The sequence below is a fragment of the Dipodomys spectabilis genome, unplaced genomic scaffold (assembly GCF_019054845.1).
Source record: "Dipodomys spectabilis isolate Male_0828 unplaced genomic scaffold, ASM1905484v1 ptg000054l, whole genome shotgun sequence".
Classification (NCBI taxonomy): Eukaryota; Metazoa; Chordata; class Mammalia; order Rodentia; family Heteromyidae; genus Dipodomys; species Dipodomys spectabilis.
The window spans coordinates 42,476,682-42,496,980 of record NW_024870731.1 but is presented as its reverse complement, the minus strand read 5'-3'; the positions used below and the strand labels follow the sequence as shown (position 1 = coordinate 42,496,980).

The window sequence follows — 20,299 nt, the reverse complement described above, 5'->3', positions numbered from 1 at the left end:
ATTTTTGTTGGTCGTGGGGCTTGAACTCTGGGCTTGGGTGCTGTCCCTGCACTTTTCAGCTCAAGGTGCATGCTCTACTGCTTGAGCCACAGTGCCACTTACTTTTTTTTTTTGTCAGTCATTGGGGCCTGAACTTGGCCTGGGTGCTGTCCCTCAGCTCTTCAGCTCAAGGCTAGTGCTGTACCACTTGAGCCACAGCACCACTTCCAGCTTTTTTCTTTTTGCTTATGTGGTGCTGAGGAATCGAACCCAGGGCCTCAGGCATGCAAGGCAAGCGCTCTACCACTGAGCCACCTTCCCAGCCCAAGAAACCAGCTTTTTGCTGGTTAATTGGAGATAAGTCTCTCCAACTTCTTTGCCTGGGCTGGCTTTGAACTGCAATCTTCAGATCTCAGCCTCCTGAGTAGCTGGGGTTGTAGGCGTGAGCCACGGTGCCCTTCACGCCGTTAGGAGCGGGTCTGTGCTCATGGAGTGACCAGCGGGCCCTCACAACCCAGCCTCGGGGGTCACTGAACTGAAAGACACAACAACCCACACAGGGGTGTTCTTCCCAAACTCCTACACCATGCGTGGCACGGACCACCCCCCTTAATCTAAGAAACGTTAAGAAATGTTAAGGAAAAACAAGAAGGAAAAGCCCGTCTTGTTGGCCGGCTCAGCACTGAGTCCCAACCACACAGCTTTAACCACTGCCCAGTGCCCGCTACACTCCAGGAGGCGACACTGGACAGTGCGCCTGCAGACCAGGGCCGCGGGGCCGCGCGGGCCCGGCCACACCGCGGCCTCCCGCGGGGACGCACGGCGCATAAAACCAACCATTGTAAAGCAAACAGCGGTGTCAGCTTGCGCATTCGGTGTCGGGTGACCCTCACGCTGGTTACTCTCATCACCCCAGAAAGAGCCTCCACCTCCACGGGGCCAGCGCCCCAGCCCTCCTCGTCCACACCGCCCGGGGCCCAGGCGCAGCCTCCCGGGAAGCGTGCGGTGCGGATGGCGGCCTTCGGAGCGGGGGCTCAGCCACACGCTGTGAATGCTTCCTGTGCTCAGCTTGAAGACTGGGGGTGATGCTCAACACACCCTGCGCCTCGACGCCCCTTGGGGGGACCCCTGGCACCCAGCTGCCGCCCCCCGGCTCCGCCTGGGGCCGCGGCCCTCCATGAGGGCGGGTGCCGCCCCCTGGTCCGCTCTCTGGGGGTTGGCGTGTTGCCGCACTGGGGTTTGAACCCAGGGCTCGGATGGCCGGGCGGGTGCGGGACCCTGGGCCACGCTTCCGTGGGCTTTGCTCCGGCTGCCTTCTGCCGCGGCACGGCAGCGGGCAGTGGCAGTGGCAGCGCGGAGGGGCCGGGGCTGCTAAGGGAAAGCCCCGCGCGGGCGGGCGGGCGCAGGCCTCTGCGGCCCGGGCGGGGCGGGCGGCCGCCGTGCCCGCTTTGCTTTCTGCTTGCCAAGAGGCCCAGGGTTGTGGGCCTCGAGGAGCCCCAGGCTTCCTCCATCCAAGCCCTTCCTTGTTAGCGCGTGGATGTGGGGTCCTCGCCCAAACTCACGCAGACGCCTCACTGTCGGTGCAGTGGGGGGTGCCGGGTGGGCTCTTTAAGGGAGTCAGGTCCCTTGGAAGGACTGACGGGGTCCAGCGGAGCGGAGGCTGGAGGCAGGCCCCACCCAGTCCAGCGCAGCCCCGCCCCCCGCGCCCCGCCCAGCCGCGGCCCCGCCCCCCGCCCCCGCCCAGCCGCGGCCCCGCCCCCCGCCCAGCCGCGGCCCCGCCCCCCGCCAGGCCCCGCCCCCAGCGCCCCGCCCAGCCGCGGCCCCGCCCCGCGGGGCTGTGACAGCTCCGGCTCGCAGCCAGCAGAAGCCGAGCCCGGCGAGCCCTGCTCCTCACGCGGACACCCCGTCTTTGACTCTTTCACTAAAGGGGACGCCCGCTCACCCTCCTCCCGGAACGTTCCCCGCGCGCTGGCTTGGTCCGGGTCTCTGAACACGCAGGCCTGGCTGCGCTGGGCAGACGACGGGGCACCGTGGAGAGCCAGCGCTGCAGTAGCTGACAGACGGCAGGCGGACTCGGAAAGCGGCTCTCCAGTGCTCGGGTTAGCGCCAAGCCCACAGGTACAGGAGACACACATCCTGCCTTTCCATTTACAGCGGTGGGACGTGGGGCCCTGAGTCCGCATCTGCTCCCGTGCTCCGTGTGTGACCGCGCTCAGGTCCCCAGAGAAGAGCTTTCCCAGGGGACTGCCGGTGCCACCTCCCAGGACAGGGTGACAGGAACTCCGCTTGTGCCCAGATCACGGAGCTGGGTGGGGCTGGACTCGCCAACTCCGACTTCCACAGCGCAGGAGGAGGGACGGCGGGCGCTCGGGTGGAGTCTGCAGTCCTTTCCAAAACCAAGGCTTCTGTGGTGTGCATGCCGCCCTTTAAAGCTTCAGCTCCAGGACAGGACATTCTACCCACCCGCCCGGGCCCTGGCAGGAGACGGGGAGGCTGCACTGGGTCACTAAAGTTCATCCGGGTCACTTCTCTCTCGTGAAGAAACCCAGCGACTGAGGATCACCTCCTGCAGGCAGGAAAAATGAGAAGCGCTGAGTCTCTAAGGTTCCAAGCACATGCCATCAGGCCAGGCTCCAGGCAGCGGTGGAGAGTGAGCCGCCCCTGCTCCGGCTGGCAGAAGATGTGAAAACACGTGGCCGGACGCCACAGCCCCAGCCGCCAGCGCCATGACAGCCTCGGGGAGGAGGGCCCCGATGCCCTGGGGATGACAGCAGGGTGGGAGGCAGGGCAGCGTGAGAGGTGGGGGCTACGCGTGAGAGAAGGCAGGGGCAGGCTGGGTATGTGCGTGTGTGTAAGTGTGCATGCAGGGCTACCCAGGGCCAACACAAACATGGATGATTCCACAATGGACCGGGCAGCCCTGGCGGGGAGTCGGCCAGGAGGACAGGAAGCAGCTCAGCCATCATTTGAGACATTCAGGAGGTGAGATGTGTGAGAGGCCACTGTGGGGGAGGGAGGGGAGGGCAGAGGGAGAGGTTCCGGGGCCTGGAAGGTCACACAATAGTGCCCAGGACTCAGGGATAGTGCATGTCTATCTGTGGACCCACCTGAACTTTAATTCTCTTCATGCACTCCGGGGACCCCATTTCCTCCTCAGTCATGGTGGAGGGCTTCACCAAATAACACAGCAGAAGCTCCTGTGAGAAACAGCGGCGAGAGAGAGTGGGCAGGCATGCGTGCATGGCACACGGACACAAAGCATTCCCCCGGCACCCGCCGAGGAGCAAGAGAACGCAGGTGCAGCACACTGCGCTTGTGAACATGGAGGTAGAAGACTAAACTCAGGCTGGGCGCCAGGGGCTCACGCCTGTAATCTTAGCAACTCAGTAGGCTGAGATCCAAGGATTATAGTTTGAAGGCAGCTTGGGCAGAAAAATCTGTAGGACTCATCTCCAATTAGCCAACAAAAAGCTAGAAGTAGAGCTGTGGCTCAAGTGGTAGAGCATCAGCTTAGAGCAAAAATAAGGGATGTCAGGAAGTTCTACAAATGACTTTTTTTAGTCAGTTGTGGGGCTTGAACTCTGGGCCTGGGCGCTGTCCCTCAGCTCTTTAGCTCAAGGGTAGCACTCTACCACTTAAGCTACAGTGCTGCTTCTGGTTTTCTGGTGGTTCATTGGAGATAAGAGTCTCTCGGACTTTCCTGCCTGGGCTGGCTTTGAACCATGATTCTCAGATCTCAGCCTCCTGAGTGGCTAGGATTACAGGCGTGAGCCTGTAATGACTTTTTTGCAGTTACCTTGGAGACACTGGCTGACACTCTGCTCAGCGCAGCCAAGGACTTCCAGCTGAATGGCCTGCGGGGGGCGCCCTCAAAGCAGTCATCAACCAGCTCCACGATCACCGAGTAGCTGCAAAACACGGGTGGGTTAGGAGATCAAAACCATGCAAACAACCTGCTCACAAACAACACTGCCTGTCTTCCCAAGAATGAAGCTACAGGAAAAGCACACGTGTCCTGACCCTAGACACCCTGACGGCTACCAGAGCCCTCTCTCTCCTGTAACCTCAAACTTGCAGCTGGCTCCAACACAGAACTGTAGACAAGGAACAGAATTTCCCAGCACAATTGCAGACAGGTACCCGGGGTGCCTGGGGCGACCATTATGTACCTACACCGACTTCAACACAGACCCAACACAGTCTTCCACCCAACAGGGGAACGCTGGGGGTGAGGGCAGAAGCCGGGGCCTGTTTCTGAGGCGCTGGGGATGGAAGGGGGGCCTCCCACATGCTGCACAGCCTCTCGCCACCAAGCTACACCCCCAGTCCCACGTGGACATTTGCAGGGGTCCTGGTCAGGCCAGGAGGGACCTGGTTTTTAATCATCACTATGGCGACAATATTGGAAGCCCTGTGTTGCCTTCAATCAATTAAAGAGTGCTCCAAACCTTGCATGGTAAAACGGAGGGCCTTTCCGGTACAGCACTGCAAAGAAGAAAAAGACAGCCTATCACTGCGCCATCGACAGCATCCTCTACTGCTAAGTTGTTTTTCTCTGCATGTGCGCTCTGCCCTGCGCCCCGCCGGCACGCCTTCCTCCCAGAAACCGAGTGCCTTTGCTGACGCAAGGGAGTTCCTGAGGCCCTGGCCCCCCAGGTTTCCCTCCTCGCCACGCACTTCCGACCAGTTGAGCACATGTGGCTCTTTCTTGCTCTCTCTTTTCTCCCTGACACTGGGGACTAAACACAAGGCCTACCTGTGATCCTTATCTTGCCTCTTCCCTTACACTCTCCACGGTAGAGTGTGAAACTACCATGGCTGTGAAGTTCTGCCAGGCACCTGGCCTGCAATGCTAGCAATTCAGAGACACATCAGAAGTCCAGTTCCCAGACAGCAAGGGCAAAAACACTTCCAAGACCCCATCTCAACAGAGAGAGCCGGGCATGGCGGAATGTGCCTGTCACCCCAGACACAGCAAGCGAAAAGGGAAACCCTCCGATACTCTACCTCAAAATAAAGTAAAAAGGGCAGGAGCAGCAGTAGAGCGTTGCCTGGCAAGCGCACAGCCCTGAGTTCAAACTCCAATACCACCACTCCACGCAACCCCCCCCCCCCCGCCCACCAAAAAAAAAGCAGGAAGTTCAAATGATGCGGAGCAATCCTGTATTACTCCAAATGTGCTGAGCAGCCACTCTGGCTGGTTCAGCTCTGGGGCTGGAGATGAGTGAGACTCAAGCCCATCTGAACAAACAGCCTATGCCTACTTCTGGAAATTCAGAGCAGCACATTTGCTGCTGCGACCTGCTGAGCATGTTCCTGCCTCAGGGCCTTTGCACTTGCCATTTGCCTAGTATGTTCTTTCCATTTTCACCTGCCAACTGCTCCCCACCTGTGCTCGCAGCTTCCAGAGCTGTTTCCTGACCTAAGTAGCAGCCTTTGCTCCGGCCTCTGCTCATGACATTCCTCCACGGGGCGCCGGCCGCCCTCAAGATGACTCTGCCTCTGCTTTTTGTGTCTGTGGTGCTCACAACTGTGTTCTCTGTCTCTAAGCACCGGTGCCTGGGCTGGAAACCCCGGTGCCTGGGCTGGAAACCCCGGCCCCTGGGGCCCAGGCAAACCATGCCATGCCTGACCTAAAGGAAGTCTCCAGCAATCCACCGCGGGGAGTCCTGAAGGGCAAGGATGGCGTGAGGCAAGCGGGGGTCGTGGAAGACAACTGAGGGCGGGCGCCAGGTGGGTTGCGCGTGCGCTCCGCGGCCTCCCGTGAGCCAGAGGCCGCACACACCCGCGCCACCCCTCCCCGGAAGCTACTCACGCAGGTCCGTCCCGTACTTGAGCCCCACCTTGGGCACCCAGCCCTTGCTTCGGAAGTGGTGGTAAGCCATGTACGTGGTCCTGAAGGTGGGCTGCACGGCGGTGAACGCGCGCCAGAGCTTCACAAGTGTTAAAGGTTCCTGCGAGGGAGGAAGGTAAGAAAAAAAGGAAGAGGGGAAGGCACAATGAAGCGTGTGTCCCTGCCCTGGGCCAGGGCCGGCGGAGCCCTGGGGCTGCCCCTGCCCGGGGGCCCAGCTGGAAGACTGAGCAGCGCCATCCACCGGCTCAGCCAGCTCAGCCCCACAGAGGTGCTGGAAGTGTGAAACACACCGAGATCCAACTCACTACGAGAAAGAAGACAAGAACGCATCGTTTTTTGATCTATGAACGATGTGATGTGATTCAAATTAACATCACCTGTTTTTAATTTAATGTGGCTACTAGAAGAAATCTGCACGGCTCCCAAGGCTTCCGCCCCCCCCCCCACCCCCTGCAGCTCCTGCTTGGGCTCCCCGTGATTCCCACCGGCTGGCCGGCAGAAGCAGGAAAGTGGCAACTGAGGCCAGAGGTACAGTGCAGCCGCAGAGCCCATCTCCGCGTGGAGGGGGGGCAGGGGAGGGGACTGGCGTGGAGGAGGGGGCAGGGGAGGGGACCGGCGTGGAGGAGGGGGCAGGGGAGGGGACTGGTGTGGAGGAGGGGGCAGGGGAGGGGGACCGGCGTGGAGGAGGGGGCAGGGGAGGGGGACCGGCGTGGAGGAGGGGGCAGGGGAGGGGACCGGCGTGGAGGAGGGGGCAGGGGAGAGGGACCAGCGTGGAGGAGGGGGCAGGGGAGGGAGACCGGTGAGGCTTTTGGAGGATCACATAATCTGCATATGGGGATAAGCAGTCTTCCTCTTTCCCTGCTTGAATCCCTTTTTCTTTCTTTCTCCTACCTTCTTGCTAGGGATTCGGGGAAGAGTGAGGAGGGTGGACACCCTTGCTGAGTTCCCGACTTCAGGAGTTTGCCGTTCTCCATGTTATATGATACTGGGTGTAGGTGTGTCATCTGCAGCCTTCATTAAGCTCAGTGACGTGCCTGCCACTCCTAGCTTCTTCCGAGCTTTTATTGTAAAAGGGTGAATTCTGTCCAAGGTTTTTTTCTGTGTCAACTGAGATGATCATGTGCTTTCTTACTCTTGGTCCTGTTTCTGTATAGCTGCATTACAATGACTGAATCACGCATGCCAGCCCTTAGATTCTACTGTTGCATATTTTTAGTACTACTTTGATGCTGAGTTCCTGAACAGTATATACAAAAAACCCTCCTCCTGAGAGTAAAATTCAATTTAAAAGGGTCAAATCAAAGCTGGCTTTTACTTGAACAGTCTTCATTCAGAACCCAAAGCCAAAACTCAGGAAAAGACACCTCAATTCCTACTTTAATCAGTAGGGGTTGGGGTATGGCAGCAGGGACAGCATTTGGCTTGAAATAAGAGAATTAGTATGGCCTGCTGTGGGTGGAGGACTGTCTAACAAACACCTTACCTCCTCATAGTGAACACTCAGGCATCCCAGGGCATACGCAAGGAAGAAGGCCTGCAGACAGCAAGGGGAAAGCGCGTTAGAAACGCTGCCGTGTCGCTAAATGCATGAAGAAGTGCTCGGCATCCCTGGCTGCAAAGCACATGCAGATCAAAGCAACTACGAAATTCAATCTCATCCCAATAGAACTGGCCAGCAACAAGAATATGAACAATGAAGGTGGCCACTGGTGGCTCACGCCTGGAATCCTAGCTACTCAGGAGGCTGAGATCTGAGGGTCACAGTTCAAAGCCAGCCGGGGCAGGAAAATCTGTAAGTCTCTTATCTCCAATGAACCATCAGAAAACCAGAAGTGGTGCTGTGGCTCAAGTGGTAGAACAGTTGCCTTGGGCTGAAGAGCTGAGGGACAGTGCCCAGGCCCAGAGATCAACCCCTCCACTGACTAAAAAAAAACAAAAAACAAAGCCAAAATGGACCGCTGCCATGTGGCGGGGCTAGGGCTGCTGTGGCTCAGGGGTGGAGCACCGCCCTTGCCTAGCATGCTCAAGGCCTTGGGCTCCACCCCCAGCACTGCCTTAAAAATTAGTTTATGTTCCTGGAAGAGTCATACATAGATTGAATTGTTGCCACCTCAAAAGTAAACTGATGTTCTGGGCTGGGCATAACATGCCCATCTGTAGGCGGATTGTGAGTTTGAGTCCTAATTAGAAGTCCACAGCAAACCAACCAAAGCAAACTAAACTGTTCTTGGTTTCTGGGCCATACAGGGAATGGAACTCAAGACCCTGTGCATGCTGGGCAAGCTTGCTGCTCATCCTCATCTATCATTACAAACCACAGCTCATCCTTTACCGTGAGGGGGACGGGGGGCATCTGGCCCACAGGCCATACAGAGGCCCAAGAAAGCGCTGATGCTTCCGTACAGTTGGAGAGTGACATTATAAATACTCGGACAGCAGAGGAGGGGCGCCCCGCCTTCCAGTACAGGGTCAGCTTCTCCCCCATCAAAGCCAGGTAACAGGACCTGGGGTTCCTCATGGGCTGGGGTGAGGACTCAGTAAGGTAAGGCGTCTATCTGCCACCAGCACAGGGCCATGCGCACAGCTCTTCCATTGTTCCCACTCCCCGTCAGCTCCTCTCCACCCTGGAGTGGGGCCTGAGGTGAAAGCTACTTCCCCATGGACTGCCCCAACCCACAAGATGGAAACAGGTACAGAACCCGGACCCTGTGAGCCGAAGCTCGGTGGAGCCGGCTCGGCTGCCGACCACATCCACAGCAGGTCTTATCAGAGGTGCACAACTGCTCACGCCCCTTCCTGTCCCACCCGACCTCTCCCTCAGCTACAGGGACTGCCCATTTCCTATTCTCATCTCCAGCACCTAACCTAACACGTGGGTGGCACCAGGAAACGGGGCAGACAGCGTCCTCCGTGAGCAGGGCACACCCCTGCTTTGTCATCCCCACAAAGGGGCTTCCTGAGGTTCTCATCCCAAGGATGGAAAGAGGCCAAGGAGAGCAAGGGTGCTCTAGATAGGATGAGGATTTCAGTGAGGCAGCGCAGGAGCTGAAGTTGGAAACCAATCTAATTGGGAAGATGAGTTCAGGATGGGCAGTGCCCTGGTTAGGCTTGAACCCTTTTTTCTGCAGTGATGGATGGTCTGGGGACCAAATCCATGTCACAGGAATGCTATACAAGCTTTACAACTTACCTATACACCCATCACGGAGTTTTAAATAGTGGAATCTATATGCTATGTTTCTTAGAAGACAGCTCATACCTCTTAACTTTTTTTCTTTTGTGCCAATGCTAGGGCTTGAACTCTTGCTTAGTTTTTTCACTCAAGGCTGGTGCTCTACCACTTGAGCCATACCTCCACTTTGAGCTTTTTGCTGGATGAGAGGTTTGTCTGCCTGCGTTGGCTTCGAACCTCATTCCTCAGATCTCAGCCTCCTGAGTAGCTAGGATTATAAGGCATGAGCTACCAGTATCTGTTTACCATTGTTGCTTTTTTCCTTAAAAATTCTTCCTTTATGTCTCTGTGCCAGTCAGACTTTGCACTAATGTGACAGCAGGCCTGACGTAGCATGAACGGAGGGAAGATTTACTTTGGTTCAGAGGATCTCGGGTTTCAATCAGTGGCTGGGCTCACAGCAACAGCCCACTGCATGAGGACAGGAACAGAGAAGAATACAGGAAGGGGTGGGGCAGATGCAGTCCCCAAAGGACGAAGCCAGAAACTCCCTTCCTCCACCGGGTCCTGCCTCCGCTCCTATTATGAAGCCTTGAGGGGTGAGTCCACTGAGTGGGCGGAGCCCTCTGGGATCCAGTCACTTCCCCCAAATCCATCCACCAGCTGGCAAGCGGGCCTAGCACACAGGACCACGGGGATACTTCACCTGTTCTGACATAGGATAGGAGGGAGGATTATGACTTATTTCCCACATGGCCAATCAGCCCAATACCTCAGATCCACTGTCTTTTCCTTACGGATAAGAAACACTATTTTTACCATACTCGGAATTCTCATCTATCTGTGGGTATGGTTGTAGACTCTTCTGGTTGATCTTTCCACTCCTACACCAGTACTACATTGTTTTAATGATTTTATAGTATCTTTTACTACCACCACCAACAATATGATCTCTTTTTTTCTTTTCAGTAACATCCCTAGCCCCAAGGTTGTATACTTTAGATGGTGAATTATGTGGTATGTTAATTATATTTCAACAAAGCCATATTAAAAAAAAAGCTGGTGAAAATTAGTGCTGAAACATTCAATCTGAAGTCCTAAACAGAAAACAAGTACTCAGCTGGGAGTGGCAGTGTACGCCCGTAGTCCTAAGGATTGGTTCCTAGTTCTAAACGTAGTGAGAAACTATCTCAACCTCCCCACTCCCCACCACCACAAGACAAATGCCAGAGGAGCCCTCTTTAATCCTTCATGAAACAATAGGAGAATTGTCCTCAAATACACATTTTCTTTCTTTCTTTCTTTTTTTTTTTGGGGTCCGGTCGTGGGGCCTGAACTCTGGGCCTGGGCGCTGTCCCTCAGCTCTTCAGCTCAAGGCTAGCGCTCTACCACTTGAGCCACAGTGCCACTTCCGGCTTTTTTCTTTTTGCTTATGTAGTGCTGAGGAATCGAACCCAGGGCCTCAGGCATGCAAGGCAAGCGCTTTAACCACTGAGCCACCTTCTCAGCCCCACATTTTCTTTCTTTAGCAGTGCCAAGGTTTGTTTTTGTTTTTATGGGTTGTGGGGCTTGAACTCTGGGCCTGGGCACTGTCCCTCAGCTCTTCAGTGTAAGGCTACTGCTCTACCACTGGAGCCACAGTCCCACTTCCCAGTGCCAAGGTTTTAATGTAGTACTTGTCACCACAGGTAAGCACTCTACCATTGGCCTACAGACATTATCTCCTCAGCCCCAACACACAACTTAGAGCAAATGAAAAAGGCTGAGATGGGAAATGTAGGCAGGCCTGTTTCTGAGAAGGCTGCTCATGGCGACCCCAAACCCACGACTGTGTTCTGTTCAGAACCGTGCCGTGAGGCCACTGCGAAGGCCAGCTCACGGGAAGCATCCCGCAGGGCCTGCTGGGAGCTGACAGGCTTGGTGGACACGTACCTCCTCCAGGCTGAGCTGCAAATACTCAAAGATCCTATATGGATTCCTCCGGCATGTTAATCTCCGCCTGTGCACCCACTGAGGAGAAGGAAAGAAATCAAGCACAGAGCAGGGACGAGTGCAAGCCCTAATAGAGACACTGTGCTCTAAAATGATAAACTCTCCCGAACGAAAAAGCTGCTGCGGAAATACTGTGAACAAACAATCCTCGCTTATAAAAATAACCTATTTGATCTCCCTTTGTCTATGAGTCTTGTTGCAGCTTGAAGCATTTTGCTGGATTCTGCGATCAACGTATGTTCTTGACTTCATAAACCCGTTCTCTCTCATGCGAGCTGTATTGCAGATCATATCTAAAGGATCACTGCATTTCTTTTTCTCCCCATCAAAGGAGAGGAATTATTGGTCTTGCTTTATATTACTAGCATGTTAGTTAAACAAGTTACTATTGTCCCAAGAAATGGCCCTGACAGCCCGAAGGTTCCCTCCAACTTCATCCCACATGCTTGGGGCTGACAGGCCTGCGTACAGAGCTGCTCCAGTGACCAGAACAGATGGCTGTGGAGGGAGTGACTTCCAGGAGGCTCCCTACCTCAATACGTACTATTGCATCTGCAGGGGGCGCCCAAGGGTCCCAGTGAGGCTCCACACAAAGCCCGCTTCTCCCCATCCAGACACGCTCAAGACAGTTTAACTAACTTACGGATCGGGTGTAGTAGGAGTTAACAACAATCACTAACAGAATAACTGTAACAACGTACTATGGTAAGTGTTGTCAGTGTGGTTTCTCTCTCCCCAGATCAAGACAAATCCAGGTATTTTCGGTCTGTGGATAATGGGGGCTGCCCACACCTAAGGAGAATTGGGGTGCTTTCTTTTACTTACTTCCTCTGCTGGGGTGCCTGCCTCCTGCTGCTCATCACACACGCCTTCTTCCACGAGCACGTATTCAGGCTCGGACCCCCTCTGTCCTGCTGACTGGTGTCCGCTCTGGGCGCTGAGGGGCTCTCGGGGCAGAGCTGCCGTGTCCTCTACCATGGGTCCCTCGAGGTGGTGTGCAGGAAGCAGGTCGTGGCCAGAGCTCTCCTGCAGGCCATCAGGGTGCCCACCCCGCTGTCCAGAGTCTCCATTCATCACAGAGGGGCCCTGGGTCTCTGCTGTGTGGCACAGGGTGGAGGCAACCTGGGAGCCGCGGGCATCGCACTGTTCACACTTTTCGCTCCTCCCTGTGCAAGGATGTCCAAGAGGTTTTGTGAACTCCTTGAGGATCTCGCACACTGTGCTCTCATCCTGGCCTTGTCTCCGCATGACCGCCGTGGCCCATTCCACACGACGCTCATACCTGCAAGCAGAAATGCATCAGTGCCAGCATGTCTGTACCAGGCTGGAAGACTGCACAGTGAACAACCGGAGTGTTCCTCAACAGCGGATCCTGGGTAAAGGTTGTCTTCATATACTTCTGCATATTCTAAGTGTCATGAAAAAAGCATTTATTGTTTGGTTTTTGTTTTCAGTGCTGTTCCTGGGGCTTGAACTCAGGGTCTGAGTGCTGTTTCTGAGCTTTGTCTTGCCCAAGGCTACTATTTGTTCTAATACTGGAGCCATAGCTCCATTTCTTGCTTTTTATGGCTAACTGGAGATAAGAGTCTCACAGACCTTCCTGCCTAGGTTGGCTTCGAATCTCCTAACCTAGCATTACAGGTGTGAGCCACTGGTGCCCGGCTTTTTTTAAGAGCTTCATTTGATAAAACTTAAGTCACCATTTAACAAAGTATTAAATGTAAGTAAATTAAAGCAGAGAGTTCACTTAATGTATTTCAAATATGATTTGAGCCACATAAAACTCAGATTCTCTAAAACCTGTCTATGCAAAAACAAAACAAGAAAAAACCTTGCATGTGAAAAAGGCTACCTAAGAGTCTTATTTGAGCTATAACTATAAGGAAAGCCAAGCTTCAGGTCACTTACTTCTTTGACGTGATTATAGGCATGCGTGTCTTCATGTCTGCAACAACAAACACGGTCTATTAGTGTCCGAGATGACGTCAGGTTTACAAAGGCACACAGCTGGAAGGTGAGTGTGCGTACTTGTTTTGCTGGCCATGCCTCCCTGCACTCAGCCTGGCAAGCGCTTCAATCAACCTGGCCCCTGCCGCTGGGCTCCCCAGACCCTCAACTCTGCACCCCAGCTCAGCAGTGGCAGCGGGAGAAGGGCACCTCTCCATCACATCCAACCACTTGGGCGAATGCCAGGTGGAGAGCAGAGCACAGGCCCCTGTCCCGGGGAAGGGTGGGGACGTGGGCACAGACCTGGGAAGCATAGGCTCGAGCTCCAGCTCGAGAAATCTCGATGGGTCTCATTTTCTAAAGTGCTCATCGGGTTGCTGAGTGATCTGGGTTTCAGTTCTGGTCCTCTCTCTCTGTCTTGAGGCTGGTCAATTCTCCACCACCCACTACCCTCGGGTCAGAGACCTCCAGGCAAACCTGCGGTCTAGAGAGCAAAAGGCTGCTGTGCACAGCCATCAACGTGGCTGCTTTACAAATGGCATCAGCATCATTGCGGCAAGAGAAATGGACGCAAAGTTTATCCCAGGACTAAAGAGCTAAAGTTCTATGTTTTCAAGTTATGTAACAGCCAGGCATGGTGGTGCATGCTTGGGATTCCAGCACTTGGGAGGCTGTGTTAAGAGGAGGATTGGGAGTTGGAGGCTAGCCCTTGTTACACAGCAAAACTGTTATCTCTACATCCATCCATCCGTCCATCCATCTATCCATCCATGAAGGTATTTACTTCAAATAATTCGCTAGGGGTTACCCAACTACCCACATGCTTGTCATTTATTTCACAAATTCCCTAGAAAGGTGAGTTTCTGGAAAAAAGCTTCGTTTTATAATTATATATCTGTAAGACTTCCAAGTCCCATCTCTTTCCCACCTGTTTCATTCCTTCTCCTAGGCATAGTTAAAACAATGGTTTATCCTTGTTTTTTATGAGACAGGCTCTCACTACGAACCCAGGCTGCCTCGCACTTGCACTCCTTCTCTACAGTGATGGCATTATAAGCACACACCACCACATCAACTTATCCTTTTGCTTTTATTTGTCAGTCGTGGGTCTTGAGCTCTGGGCCTAGGCGCTGTCCACTCAGCTCTTCAGCTCAAGGCTAGCACTCTACTGCTTGAGCCACAGTGCCACTTCCGGTTTTCTGGTGGCTTACTGGAGATAAGAGTCTCACAGATTTTCCTGCCCAGGCTGGCTTTGAACTGAGATCCTCAGATCTCAGCCTCCTGAGTAACTAGGATGACAGGCGTGAGCCGCTGGCGCCTGGCTCTTGTTTTTATTTTTAAAGTTAATTTTCTTTGTGGTGATATTGGGGTTTGAACTTAGGGCCTAATACTTGCTAGGCAGGCAATCTACCACTAGGCCATGCATCTAATCCAAATTAATATTCAACTGGGGCATGAAAACATAACACCTGGGTGGTTTACACTTGTAATCCTAGCTACTTGGGAGGCTGAGAGCTGAGGAGTGCTGAAGCCAGCCTGGGAAGAGAAATCTGAGAGACTCTTATATCCAGTTAACCAGCAAAAAGCCAGAGGTGGAGCTATGGCTCAAGTTGTAGAGTATCAGCCTTGAGCTGAGGTGAGGAAGGAATGCTAAGCAAGAGCACATGGCCCTGAGTTCAAGTCCCAGTATTGGCACAAAATCAAAACCCATAAAAACGTAACAATTGTAACCCATAAAAACGTAACAATTGTAACTACTAATGGGGTAACATGATGTTTCAATATGTGTCTACATGTCTGATGTTTAAATAAAGTTAGACAAACCTCTCAAGTGCTTTCATCTTCAACATACATTACTATTCCCTTTTTAGATAAACCATCGCTCAGCGAGGACTTTACTCTGTTAAGCAGTATTTCTTGTGGCTCCGATCTAGGCTTTGTATTATGCCAATACACTAGTTTTTGTTACTGGTCCCTTTAAAGGGTGTCTAGATTTTTCTTATTCTTTGAATATTAAAAACAGTGTTACAATAAACACTTTCCCCATTTTTTCTAGTTTATCTTTAAGATAAATTCCTAGAAGTGGGTTGTGTCCGGGCTGAGGTCAAGCCCTAGGGCTATCAAAAACAAAACCAAACCAACCAACCAACTAAACCACACCAAAAGCCCACTCTTCCCCTAAAAAAGTAAGTTCATATACTGAAATAATGAGAGATTCCCAGGCAGAGCTGAAGCCGAACCTTCATCTTATGCCACATGAAAAAATTAACTCAAAATGGACCTAAAATCTAAACAGAGGAGCTAAAATGATTAAACTCTTAGAAGAAAATTAGCAAATCTGCATGATTTAGATTTGGCAATTTTTAAAAATATGATACCAAAAGTACAAGCGATGAAAGAATAAACTAGATAAAAATAGATAAAATTAAAAAGTTTGCATCTATTAGGATTATTTTTTATTAAAAAAAAAGGGGGGGGCTGGGAAGGTGGCTCAGTGGTAGAGTGCTTGCCTTGCATGCCTGAGGCCCTGGATTCGATTCCTCAGCACCACATAAGCAAAAAAGAAAAAAGCCAGAAGTGGCACTGTGGCTCAAGTGGTAGAGCGATAGCCTTGAGCTGAAGAGCTGAGGGACAGCACCCAAGCCCAGAGTTCAGGCCCCACGACCAGACCCCCCCCCAAAAAAAAAAAAAAAAAGTCAAACCTGGTGAGGCTGAGGAAAGAGTCTGTGAACAGCTTGGACACAAGCCACAAAGTCCAGGGGCTCAAGGCTAGTATTTTACCACTTTAATAACAGCACTACTTCCAGTTTTCTAGTGGTTAACTAGAGATAATAGTCTCACACCTTTCCTGCCTGGGCTGGCTCTGAACCTCGATTCTCAGATCTCAGCCTTCTGAGTACCTAGGATTACATGGAAAATGTGAGCCACCAGCACCCAGATGAGACTTCCTAGTTGCTCTTCTGGGGCAGTGGTAAGCTGTCAGTGTGCTTCTTTTTTTTTTTTGGGTCCGGTTGTGGGGCCTGAACTCTGGGCCTGGGCGCTGTCCCTCAGCTCTTCAGTTCAAGGCTAGCGCTCTACCACTTGAGCCACAGCACCACTTCCGGCTTTTTTTCTTTTTGCTTATGTGGTGCTGAGGAATTGAACCCAGGGCCTCAGGCATGCAAGGCAAGCACTCTACCACTGAGCCAACTTCCCAGCCCCAGCTTCTTACTTCTCCTTTAGAACTCATCATCCAATTTTAGGTGCAAGGTCACAGATGAAAGGAAATGAAGATTTGCTGTTCAACTTTACCTTTCCATGTGGCAACCAGCTTAGGATCTGAACCCGTGAAGCATGGCCGGCTTCTGGAAAGAACGCCTTTTCCAAAGTAGCCCTTTGGGGAAAAGGGCACATGGTTAGTCAGCCGTGCTTGTAAATCCCACCAAAATGCTACCAGTGCCCCGCCAAAACCACCTCTGCTGGAGAACAGCCAACACCAAACCTGGCCTCCTTCGAGCACACAGAGAGAAAGAGGACTGAGAACATTCGAAGGCCCCTCCCACCGTTCCATCGCCCCAGCTGGGCTCCTGGAACCCACTCCTCTGGGGACAGAAGGCAGGTGAGTGAGGGTCATTTCCACACCTCCACAAACTACTTGGCCTTGTTTTCATAACTGAACCACGAAGGTCAAGCCATTGACCCCATTTCAGTGAGTGGGCTGTGAGTGGCTAATCTGACAAAGGTGACCCCACCCTGCTTGGCTCCCGGCAGGATTCGGGTGAGTGGTATGACTTCTGGAGCTTCTGGGGGTGGGTGGCACCGCTTGGGAGCTGGCGAAGGGCAGCGGGCTCAGGGCGGGCAGGAGGCAGCCGCACTTACTTTCCCGTACAGCTGCTTCATGTCCTCCGAGCGCCTCACGATCACCCTGCTGTTGATGAGCTCGGCGTGGAGCTGTGGGCATCCCTGCCTGGGACCGGGGTCCTGCCAGAACGGGATGGGCAACGGAGACTCGTAGCTCTCATTCACCCTTCTTTTCCTCTTTGGGGCATGGAAGACTGCTTCTGCCATTCTTCAGGGCTGTGTTCTTTAGAGAGCAGACAAGGAAAAAGAAAAGCAAACAATAATGACATGGAAAACCTGAGCTAAGATTGCCAGGCTCCAGCACCTTCTGTCTGTGAATTACATATGTATCCAATAATTAGCTGGAAGACAGAACTGGCCGGTACACGTGAGACACCAGGGACATTGCTCTCCAGCTCAGGACCCCAAGAAGTCACTGGTGGCGTTTCCAAGGGAAAGTGACAACATGGAGGCCTGGCTGTGAAATCACAGTGCTGGGTCTCCTGGGACAAAGGCCCCACGACAAACGCCCACCAGGATGGCGCCTTCACGGGGCCTCCCGCGCCTCCTCAGCCAGGCACCCACCGAGGGGCTTTCGGAGCAACTGGGCTTTTCTCAGTGCCACCTTCACAGCTTAGCCTAAGTCCTCCTTGACCTGGATACAGCATTCAGAATTAAAAAAAAACAAATTGACAGCTCACTTCAAGACATTCCAAGAAATCCAACAATTGAACTGTGCCCCTAGATTCGGATCCAAGAGAAGTGAACTCCCGTGTCTATGGAAACATTTGTACATGAATGCTCACAGCTGTGTTGGTCATAACAGCCAAAAAAGGAGAAAACGTCCAAATGTCCATCAAGAGATGACTGACGAACAATAGATGGTCTATCCTCGCAATGGCATATTATTTGGCCACAAAAAGGAATGCGTTCAAATACATTCAACGTGGATGAGCCTTGAAACCATTAGACTAAGTCAAAGACACAGATGGAAAGGACCAAATGTGAGGCCTTAATATAGAGCATCCAGAATAAGCAGACTGTGACAGCAGGTGAGTGGCTGCCTGGCTGAACAGACAGAGAAGTGGCAGCGACTGAGACAGATGAGGTTTATTTTGGGGTGATGAAGTGTTCTAAAATTTGCTCATAGGGCTGCTGCCCATCTTTAAACCCTAAGGCCGCTGAACTGTACATTTTAAAAGGTAAGTCAGAAAGTATTTTTTGTGTGTGTCTGTGTGTATATATATGTGTGTGTGTGTGTGTGTATAAAGAGAGTGGAGCATGCACATTGCATGCTCACACTATTTGGGGTTGATGGCATGGCTCTGGTCATAAAGTGCCAGCCAACAAATGAAAGCAACCATCAGGTACTGAGTTTGAGTGCTGGACTTAGGACAAAAAAAAAATCCCCCCAAACCCAATCCCCCCCCCCCCAAATAAACCTTCTGAGTGCTGGTGACTCACACCTGTAATCTTAGCAATTTAGGAAGCTGAAATCTGAGGATTGCAGTTGGAAGGCAGACGGGGCAGGAAAGTTCATGAGACTCTTCTCTCCAATGAACTATCAAAAAGCCAGAAGTGGAGTTGTAACTCAAGTGTAGAGCGCCAGGCTTGAGCACAAAAGTTCAGGAACAGCACCTGGGTTCTGAGTTCAAGCTCCAGGACTAGCATAAAATAAATCTATCACTTAGAAAAACGGAGCTGGGCGCCGGCGGCTCACACCCGTCATTCCAGCTACTCAGGAGGCTGAGATCTGAGGATGGTGGTTCAAAGCCAGCCCAGGCAGGAAAGTCCATGAGACTCTGACCTCCAAAGAACCACCAGAAAACCGAAGTGTGTAGAGCGCTCGCCTTGAGCTGAAGAGCGCAGGGACGGCGCCCAGGCCCAGAGTTCAAGCCCCAGGACCGACCAAAAAAAAAGAAAAAGAAAAACTGACCGCTGCAAGGGTCGGTCCTGCCTGGGGGGGGGGGGGGGCTCCTGAGACGGAAGGACCCTCCCTCACAGGCAGAGTTCCTGCTCACCGAGGGCGGCTGAGCCGACACCCCACAAGAGGCTGTCCCGGGCCGAGGTGGGAGGCGGAGGGCGGAGGGCTGTGTCTCCGCAGCCACGGGCCGTGGGGGGGGGCTGCCATGGGTGCGGGGAGCATCCGTCCACCACCCCGGGTCGGGAGAGGCTCCAGGCGGGGTGCACGCACAGGCACAGGGACAGCGAGGCCCGGAGAGCCCGAGCCGCGGGCCGGGGCCCGGCGCGTCCGGAGCGGCCCGGCTGCGGCCCAGCCCGCGCCTCGCGGGCCCCGAGGCGAGGGCCGCGGGGCGCAGGGGGCCCGGCGCTCCCGCCGTGCGGCCCGGCCGCGGGACCCCTTCCCGCTCCCCACGCCGCCCGCGAGCCTCACCTGCTTCTTCCCCGCGCGCCGGCCGTTACCTGGTAACGCCGGTGCCCGGGGGGCCGACGCCGCTGCCGTCAAGCAGAGCGGTCGCAAAAGCAGCCCAGCGCGCAGCCGCGGAGCGCCCGCCCGGCCGAGCGCAGTGCGCCTGCGCGCGGCGGGTCCCCGAGCCCCCGCGGTTCCCGCGGACAACCTCGGGCCCCAGCTGCCGGGTCAGCGGGTGCGCGCGCGCGTGCGCGAGGGCGTCGCGGGGCAGCGCGGCCGTCTGCTGCTCGATGCGGCGGCCCGGGCGGGCGGCGGGAGCCCGGTCCGGGTCGGGCCCTGCGCCCCACTGCCCGGAGCGGCCCCCGCCACGGCCGCTGGGCACCTGCGCTCGGCATGGACGGTCCTGGGGCCCCCGTACCCCGGCCTGGGACCCCTCACCCCGGGTCGGCGCCCTGGAAAGTCGGGGACGCCCAGGCGTGCGGATCCCGGACGTTGGATCACCTGCACGGGGGTGGGGGTGGTTCTGCCGGTCGTGGGGCTCGAACTCGGGCCCTGGGCGCTGCCCCTCCGCGCTGCAGCGCCAGGGAGCGCTCCACCGCGCGAGCCACAGCGCCGCTTCCGGTTTCCGGGTGGTTCATTGGCGATCAGGGCCTCACGGACTTTCCTCCCGGGCTGGCTTTAAACCGCGATCCTCAGAACGTTTCCCTGTGCGCCCGGCCTGGCCCGGAGCTCGGCCCATCCCGCCTCAGCCTCCGGGATGTGTGGGGATCACAGCGTGAGCCACGGCCCCTGGCCTGCATTAGAGTTCCTAAAAATCAAAGGTAGCCAATGGGAAGGTTAAAAGGTGTTTGTGCCTTAAGAATCACTACACTGTGAAGCAGTGAAATGTATGCAATCACCTGACCTCAATCAAAAAGAAAGTGGGGCTGGGAAGGTGGTCAGTGGTAGAGCACTTGCCTTGCATGCATGAGGCCCTGGGTTCGATTCCTCAGCACCCCAGAAACAGAAAAAGCCAGAAGTGGCGCCGTGGCTCAAGTGGTAAAGTGCTCGCCTTGAGCTGAAGAGCTGAGGGACAGACTGACCAAAATAAATAAATAGAACGAGCAAAGGGGTGGGTTAGGAGCGGTGGCTGACAGTGCCAGACGCCCGGTGCTCACACATGGTTTTG

At 54.3% G+C, this 20,299-nt stretch overlaps 1 protein-coding gene across 2 annotated transcripts; it reads right to left on the bottom strand.

Annotated features, from left to right (window-relative positions):
- Window positions 1-1,807: 1,807 nt before the first annotated feature.
- On the bottom strand, window positions 1,808-19,233 carry Tsen2 (tRNA splicing endonuclease subunit 2). Of its 2 annotated transcripts, XM_042680011.1 has the most exons (12): window positions 19,156-19,233; window positions 16,803-17,007; window positions 16,236-16,317; window positions 12,906-12,942; window positions 11,823-12,279; window positions 10,938-11,015; window positions 7,317-7,367; window positions 5,795-5,933; window positions 4,428-4,464; window positions 3,776-3,887; window positions 3,087-3,176; window positions 1,808-2,545 (listed from the first exon to the last, which is right to left on the bottom strand). In XM_042680011.1, exons 2-12 carry the CDS (start codon window positions 16,989-16,991, stop codon window positions 2,486-2,488), a joined length of 1,332 nt encoding a protein of 443 aa, XP_042535945.1. In that variant the 5' UTR covers window positions 16,992-17,007; window positions 19,156-19,233; the 3' UTR covers window positions 1,808-2,485. The 2 variants fall into 2 exon arrangements, with proteins under 2 accessions (XP_042535945.1, XP_042535944.1); XM_042680010.1 differs by lacking the exon at window positions 19,156-19,233 and having other exon boundaries at window positions 16,803-17,016.
- Window positions 19,234-20,299: the final 1,066 nt, after the last annotated feature.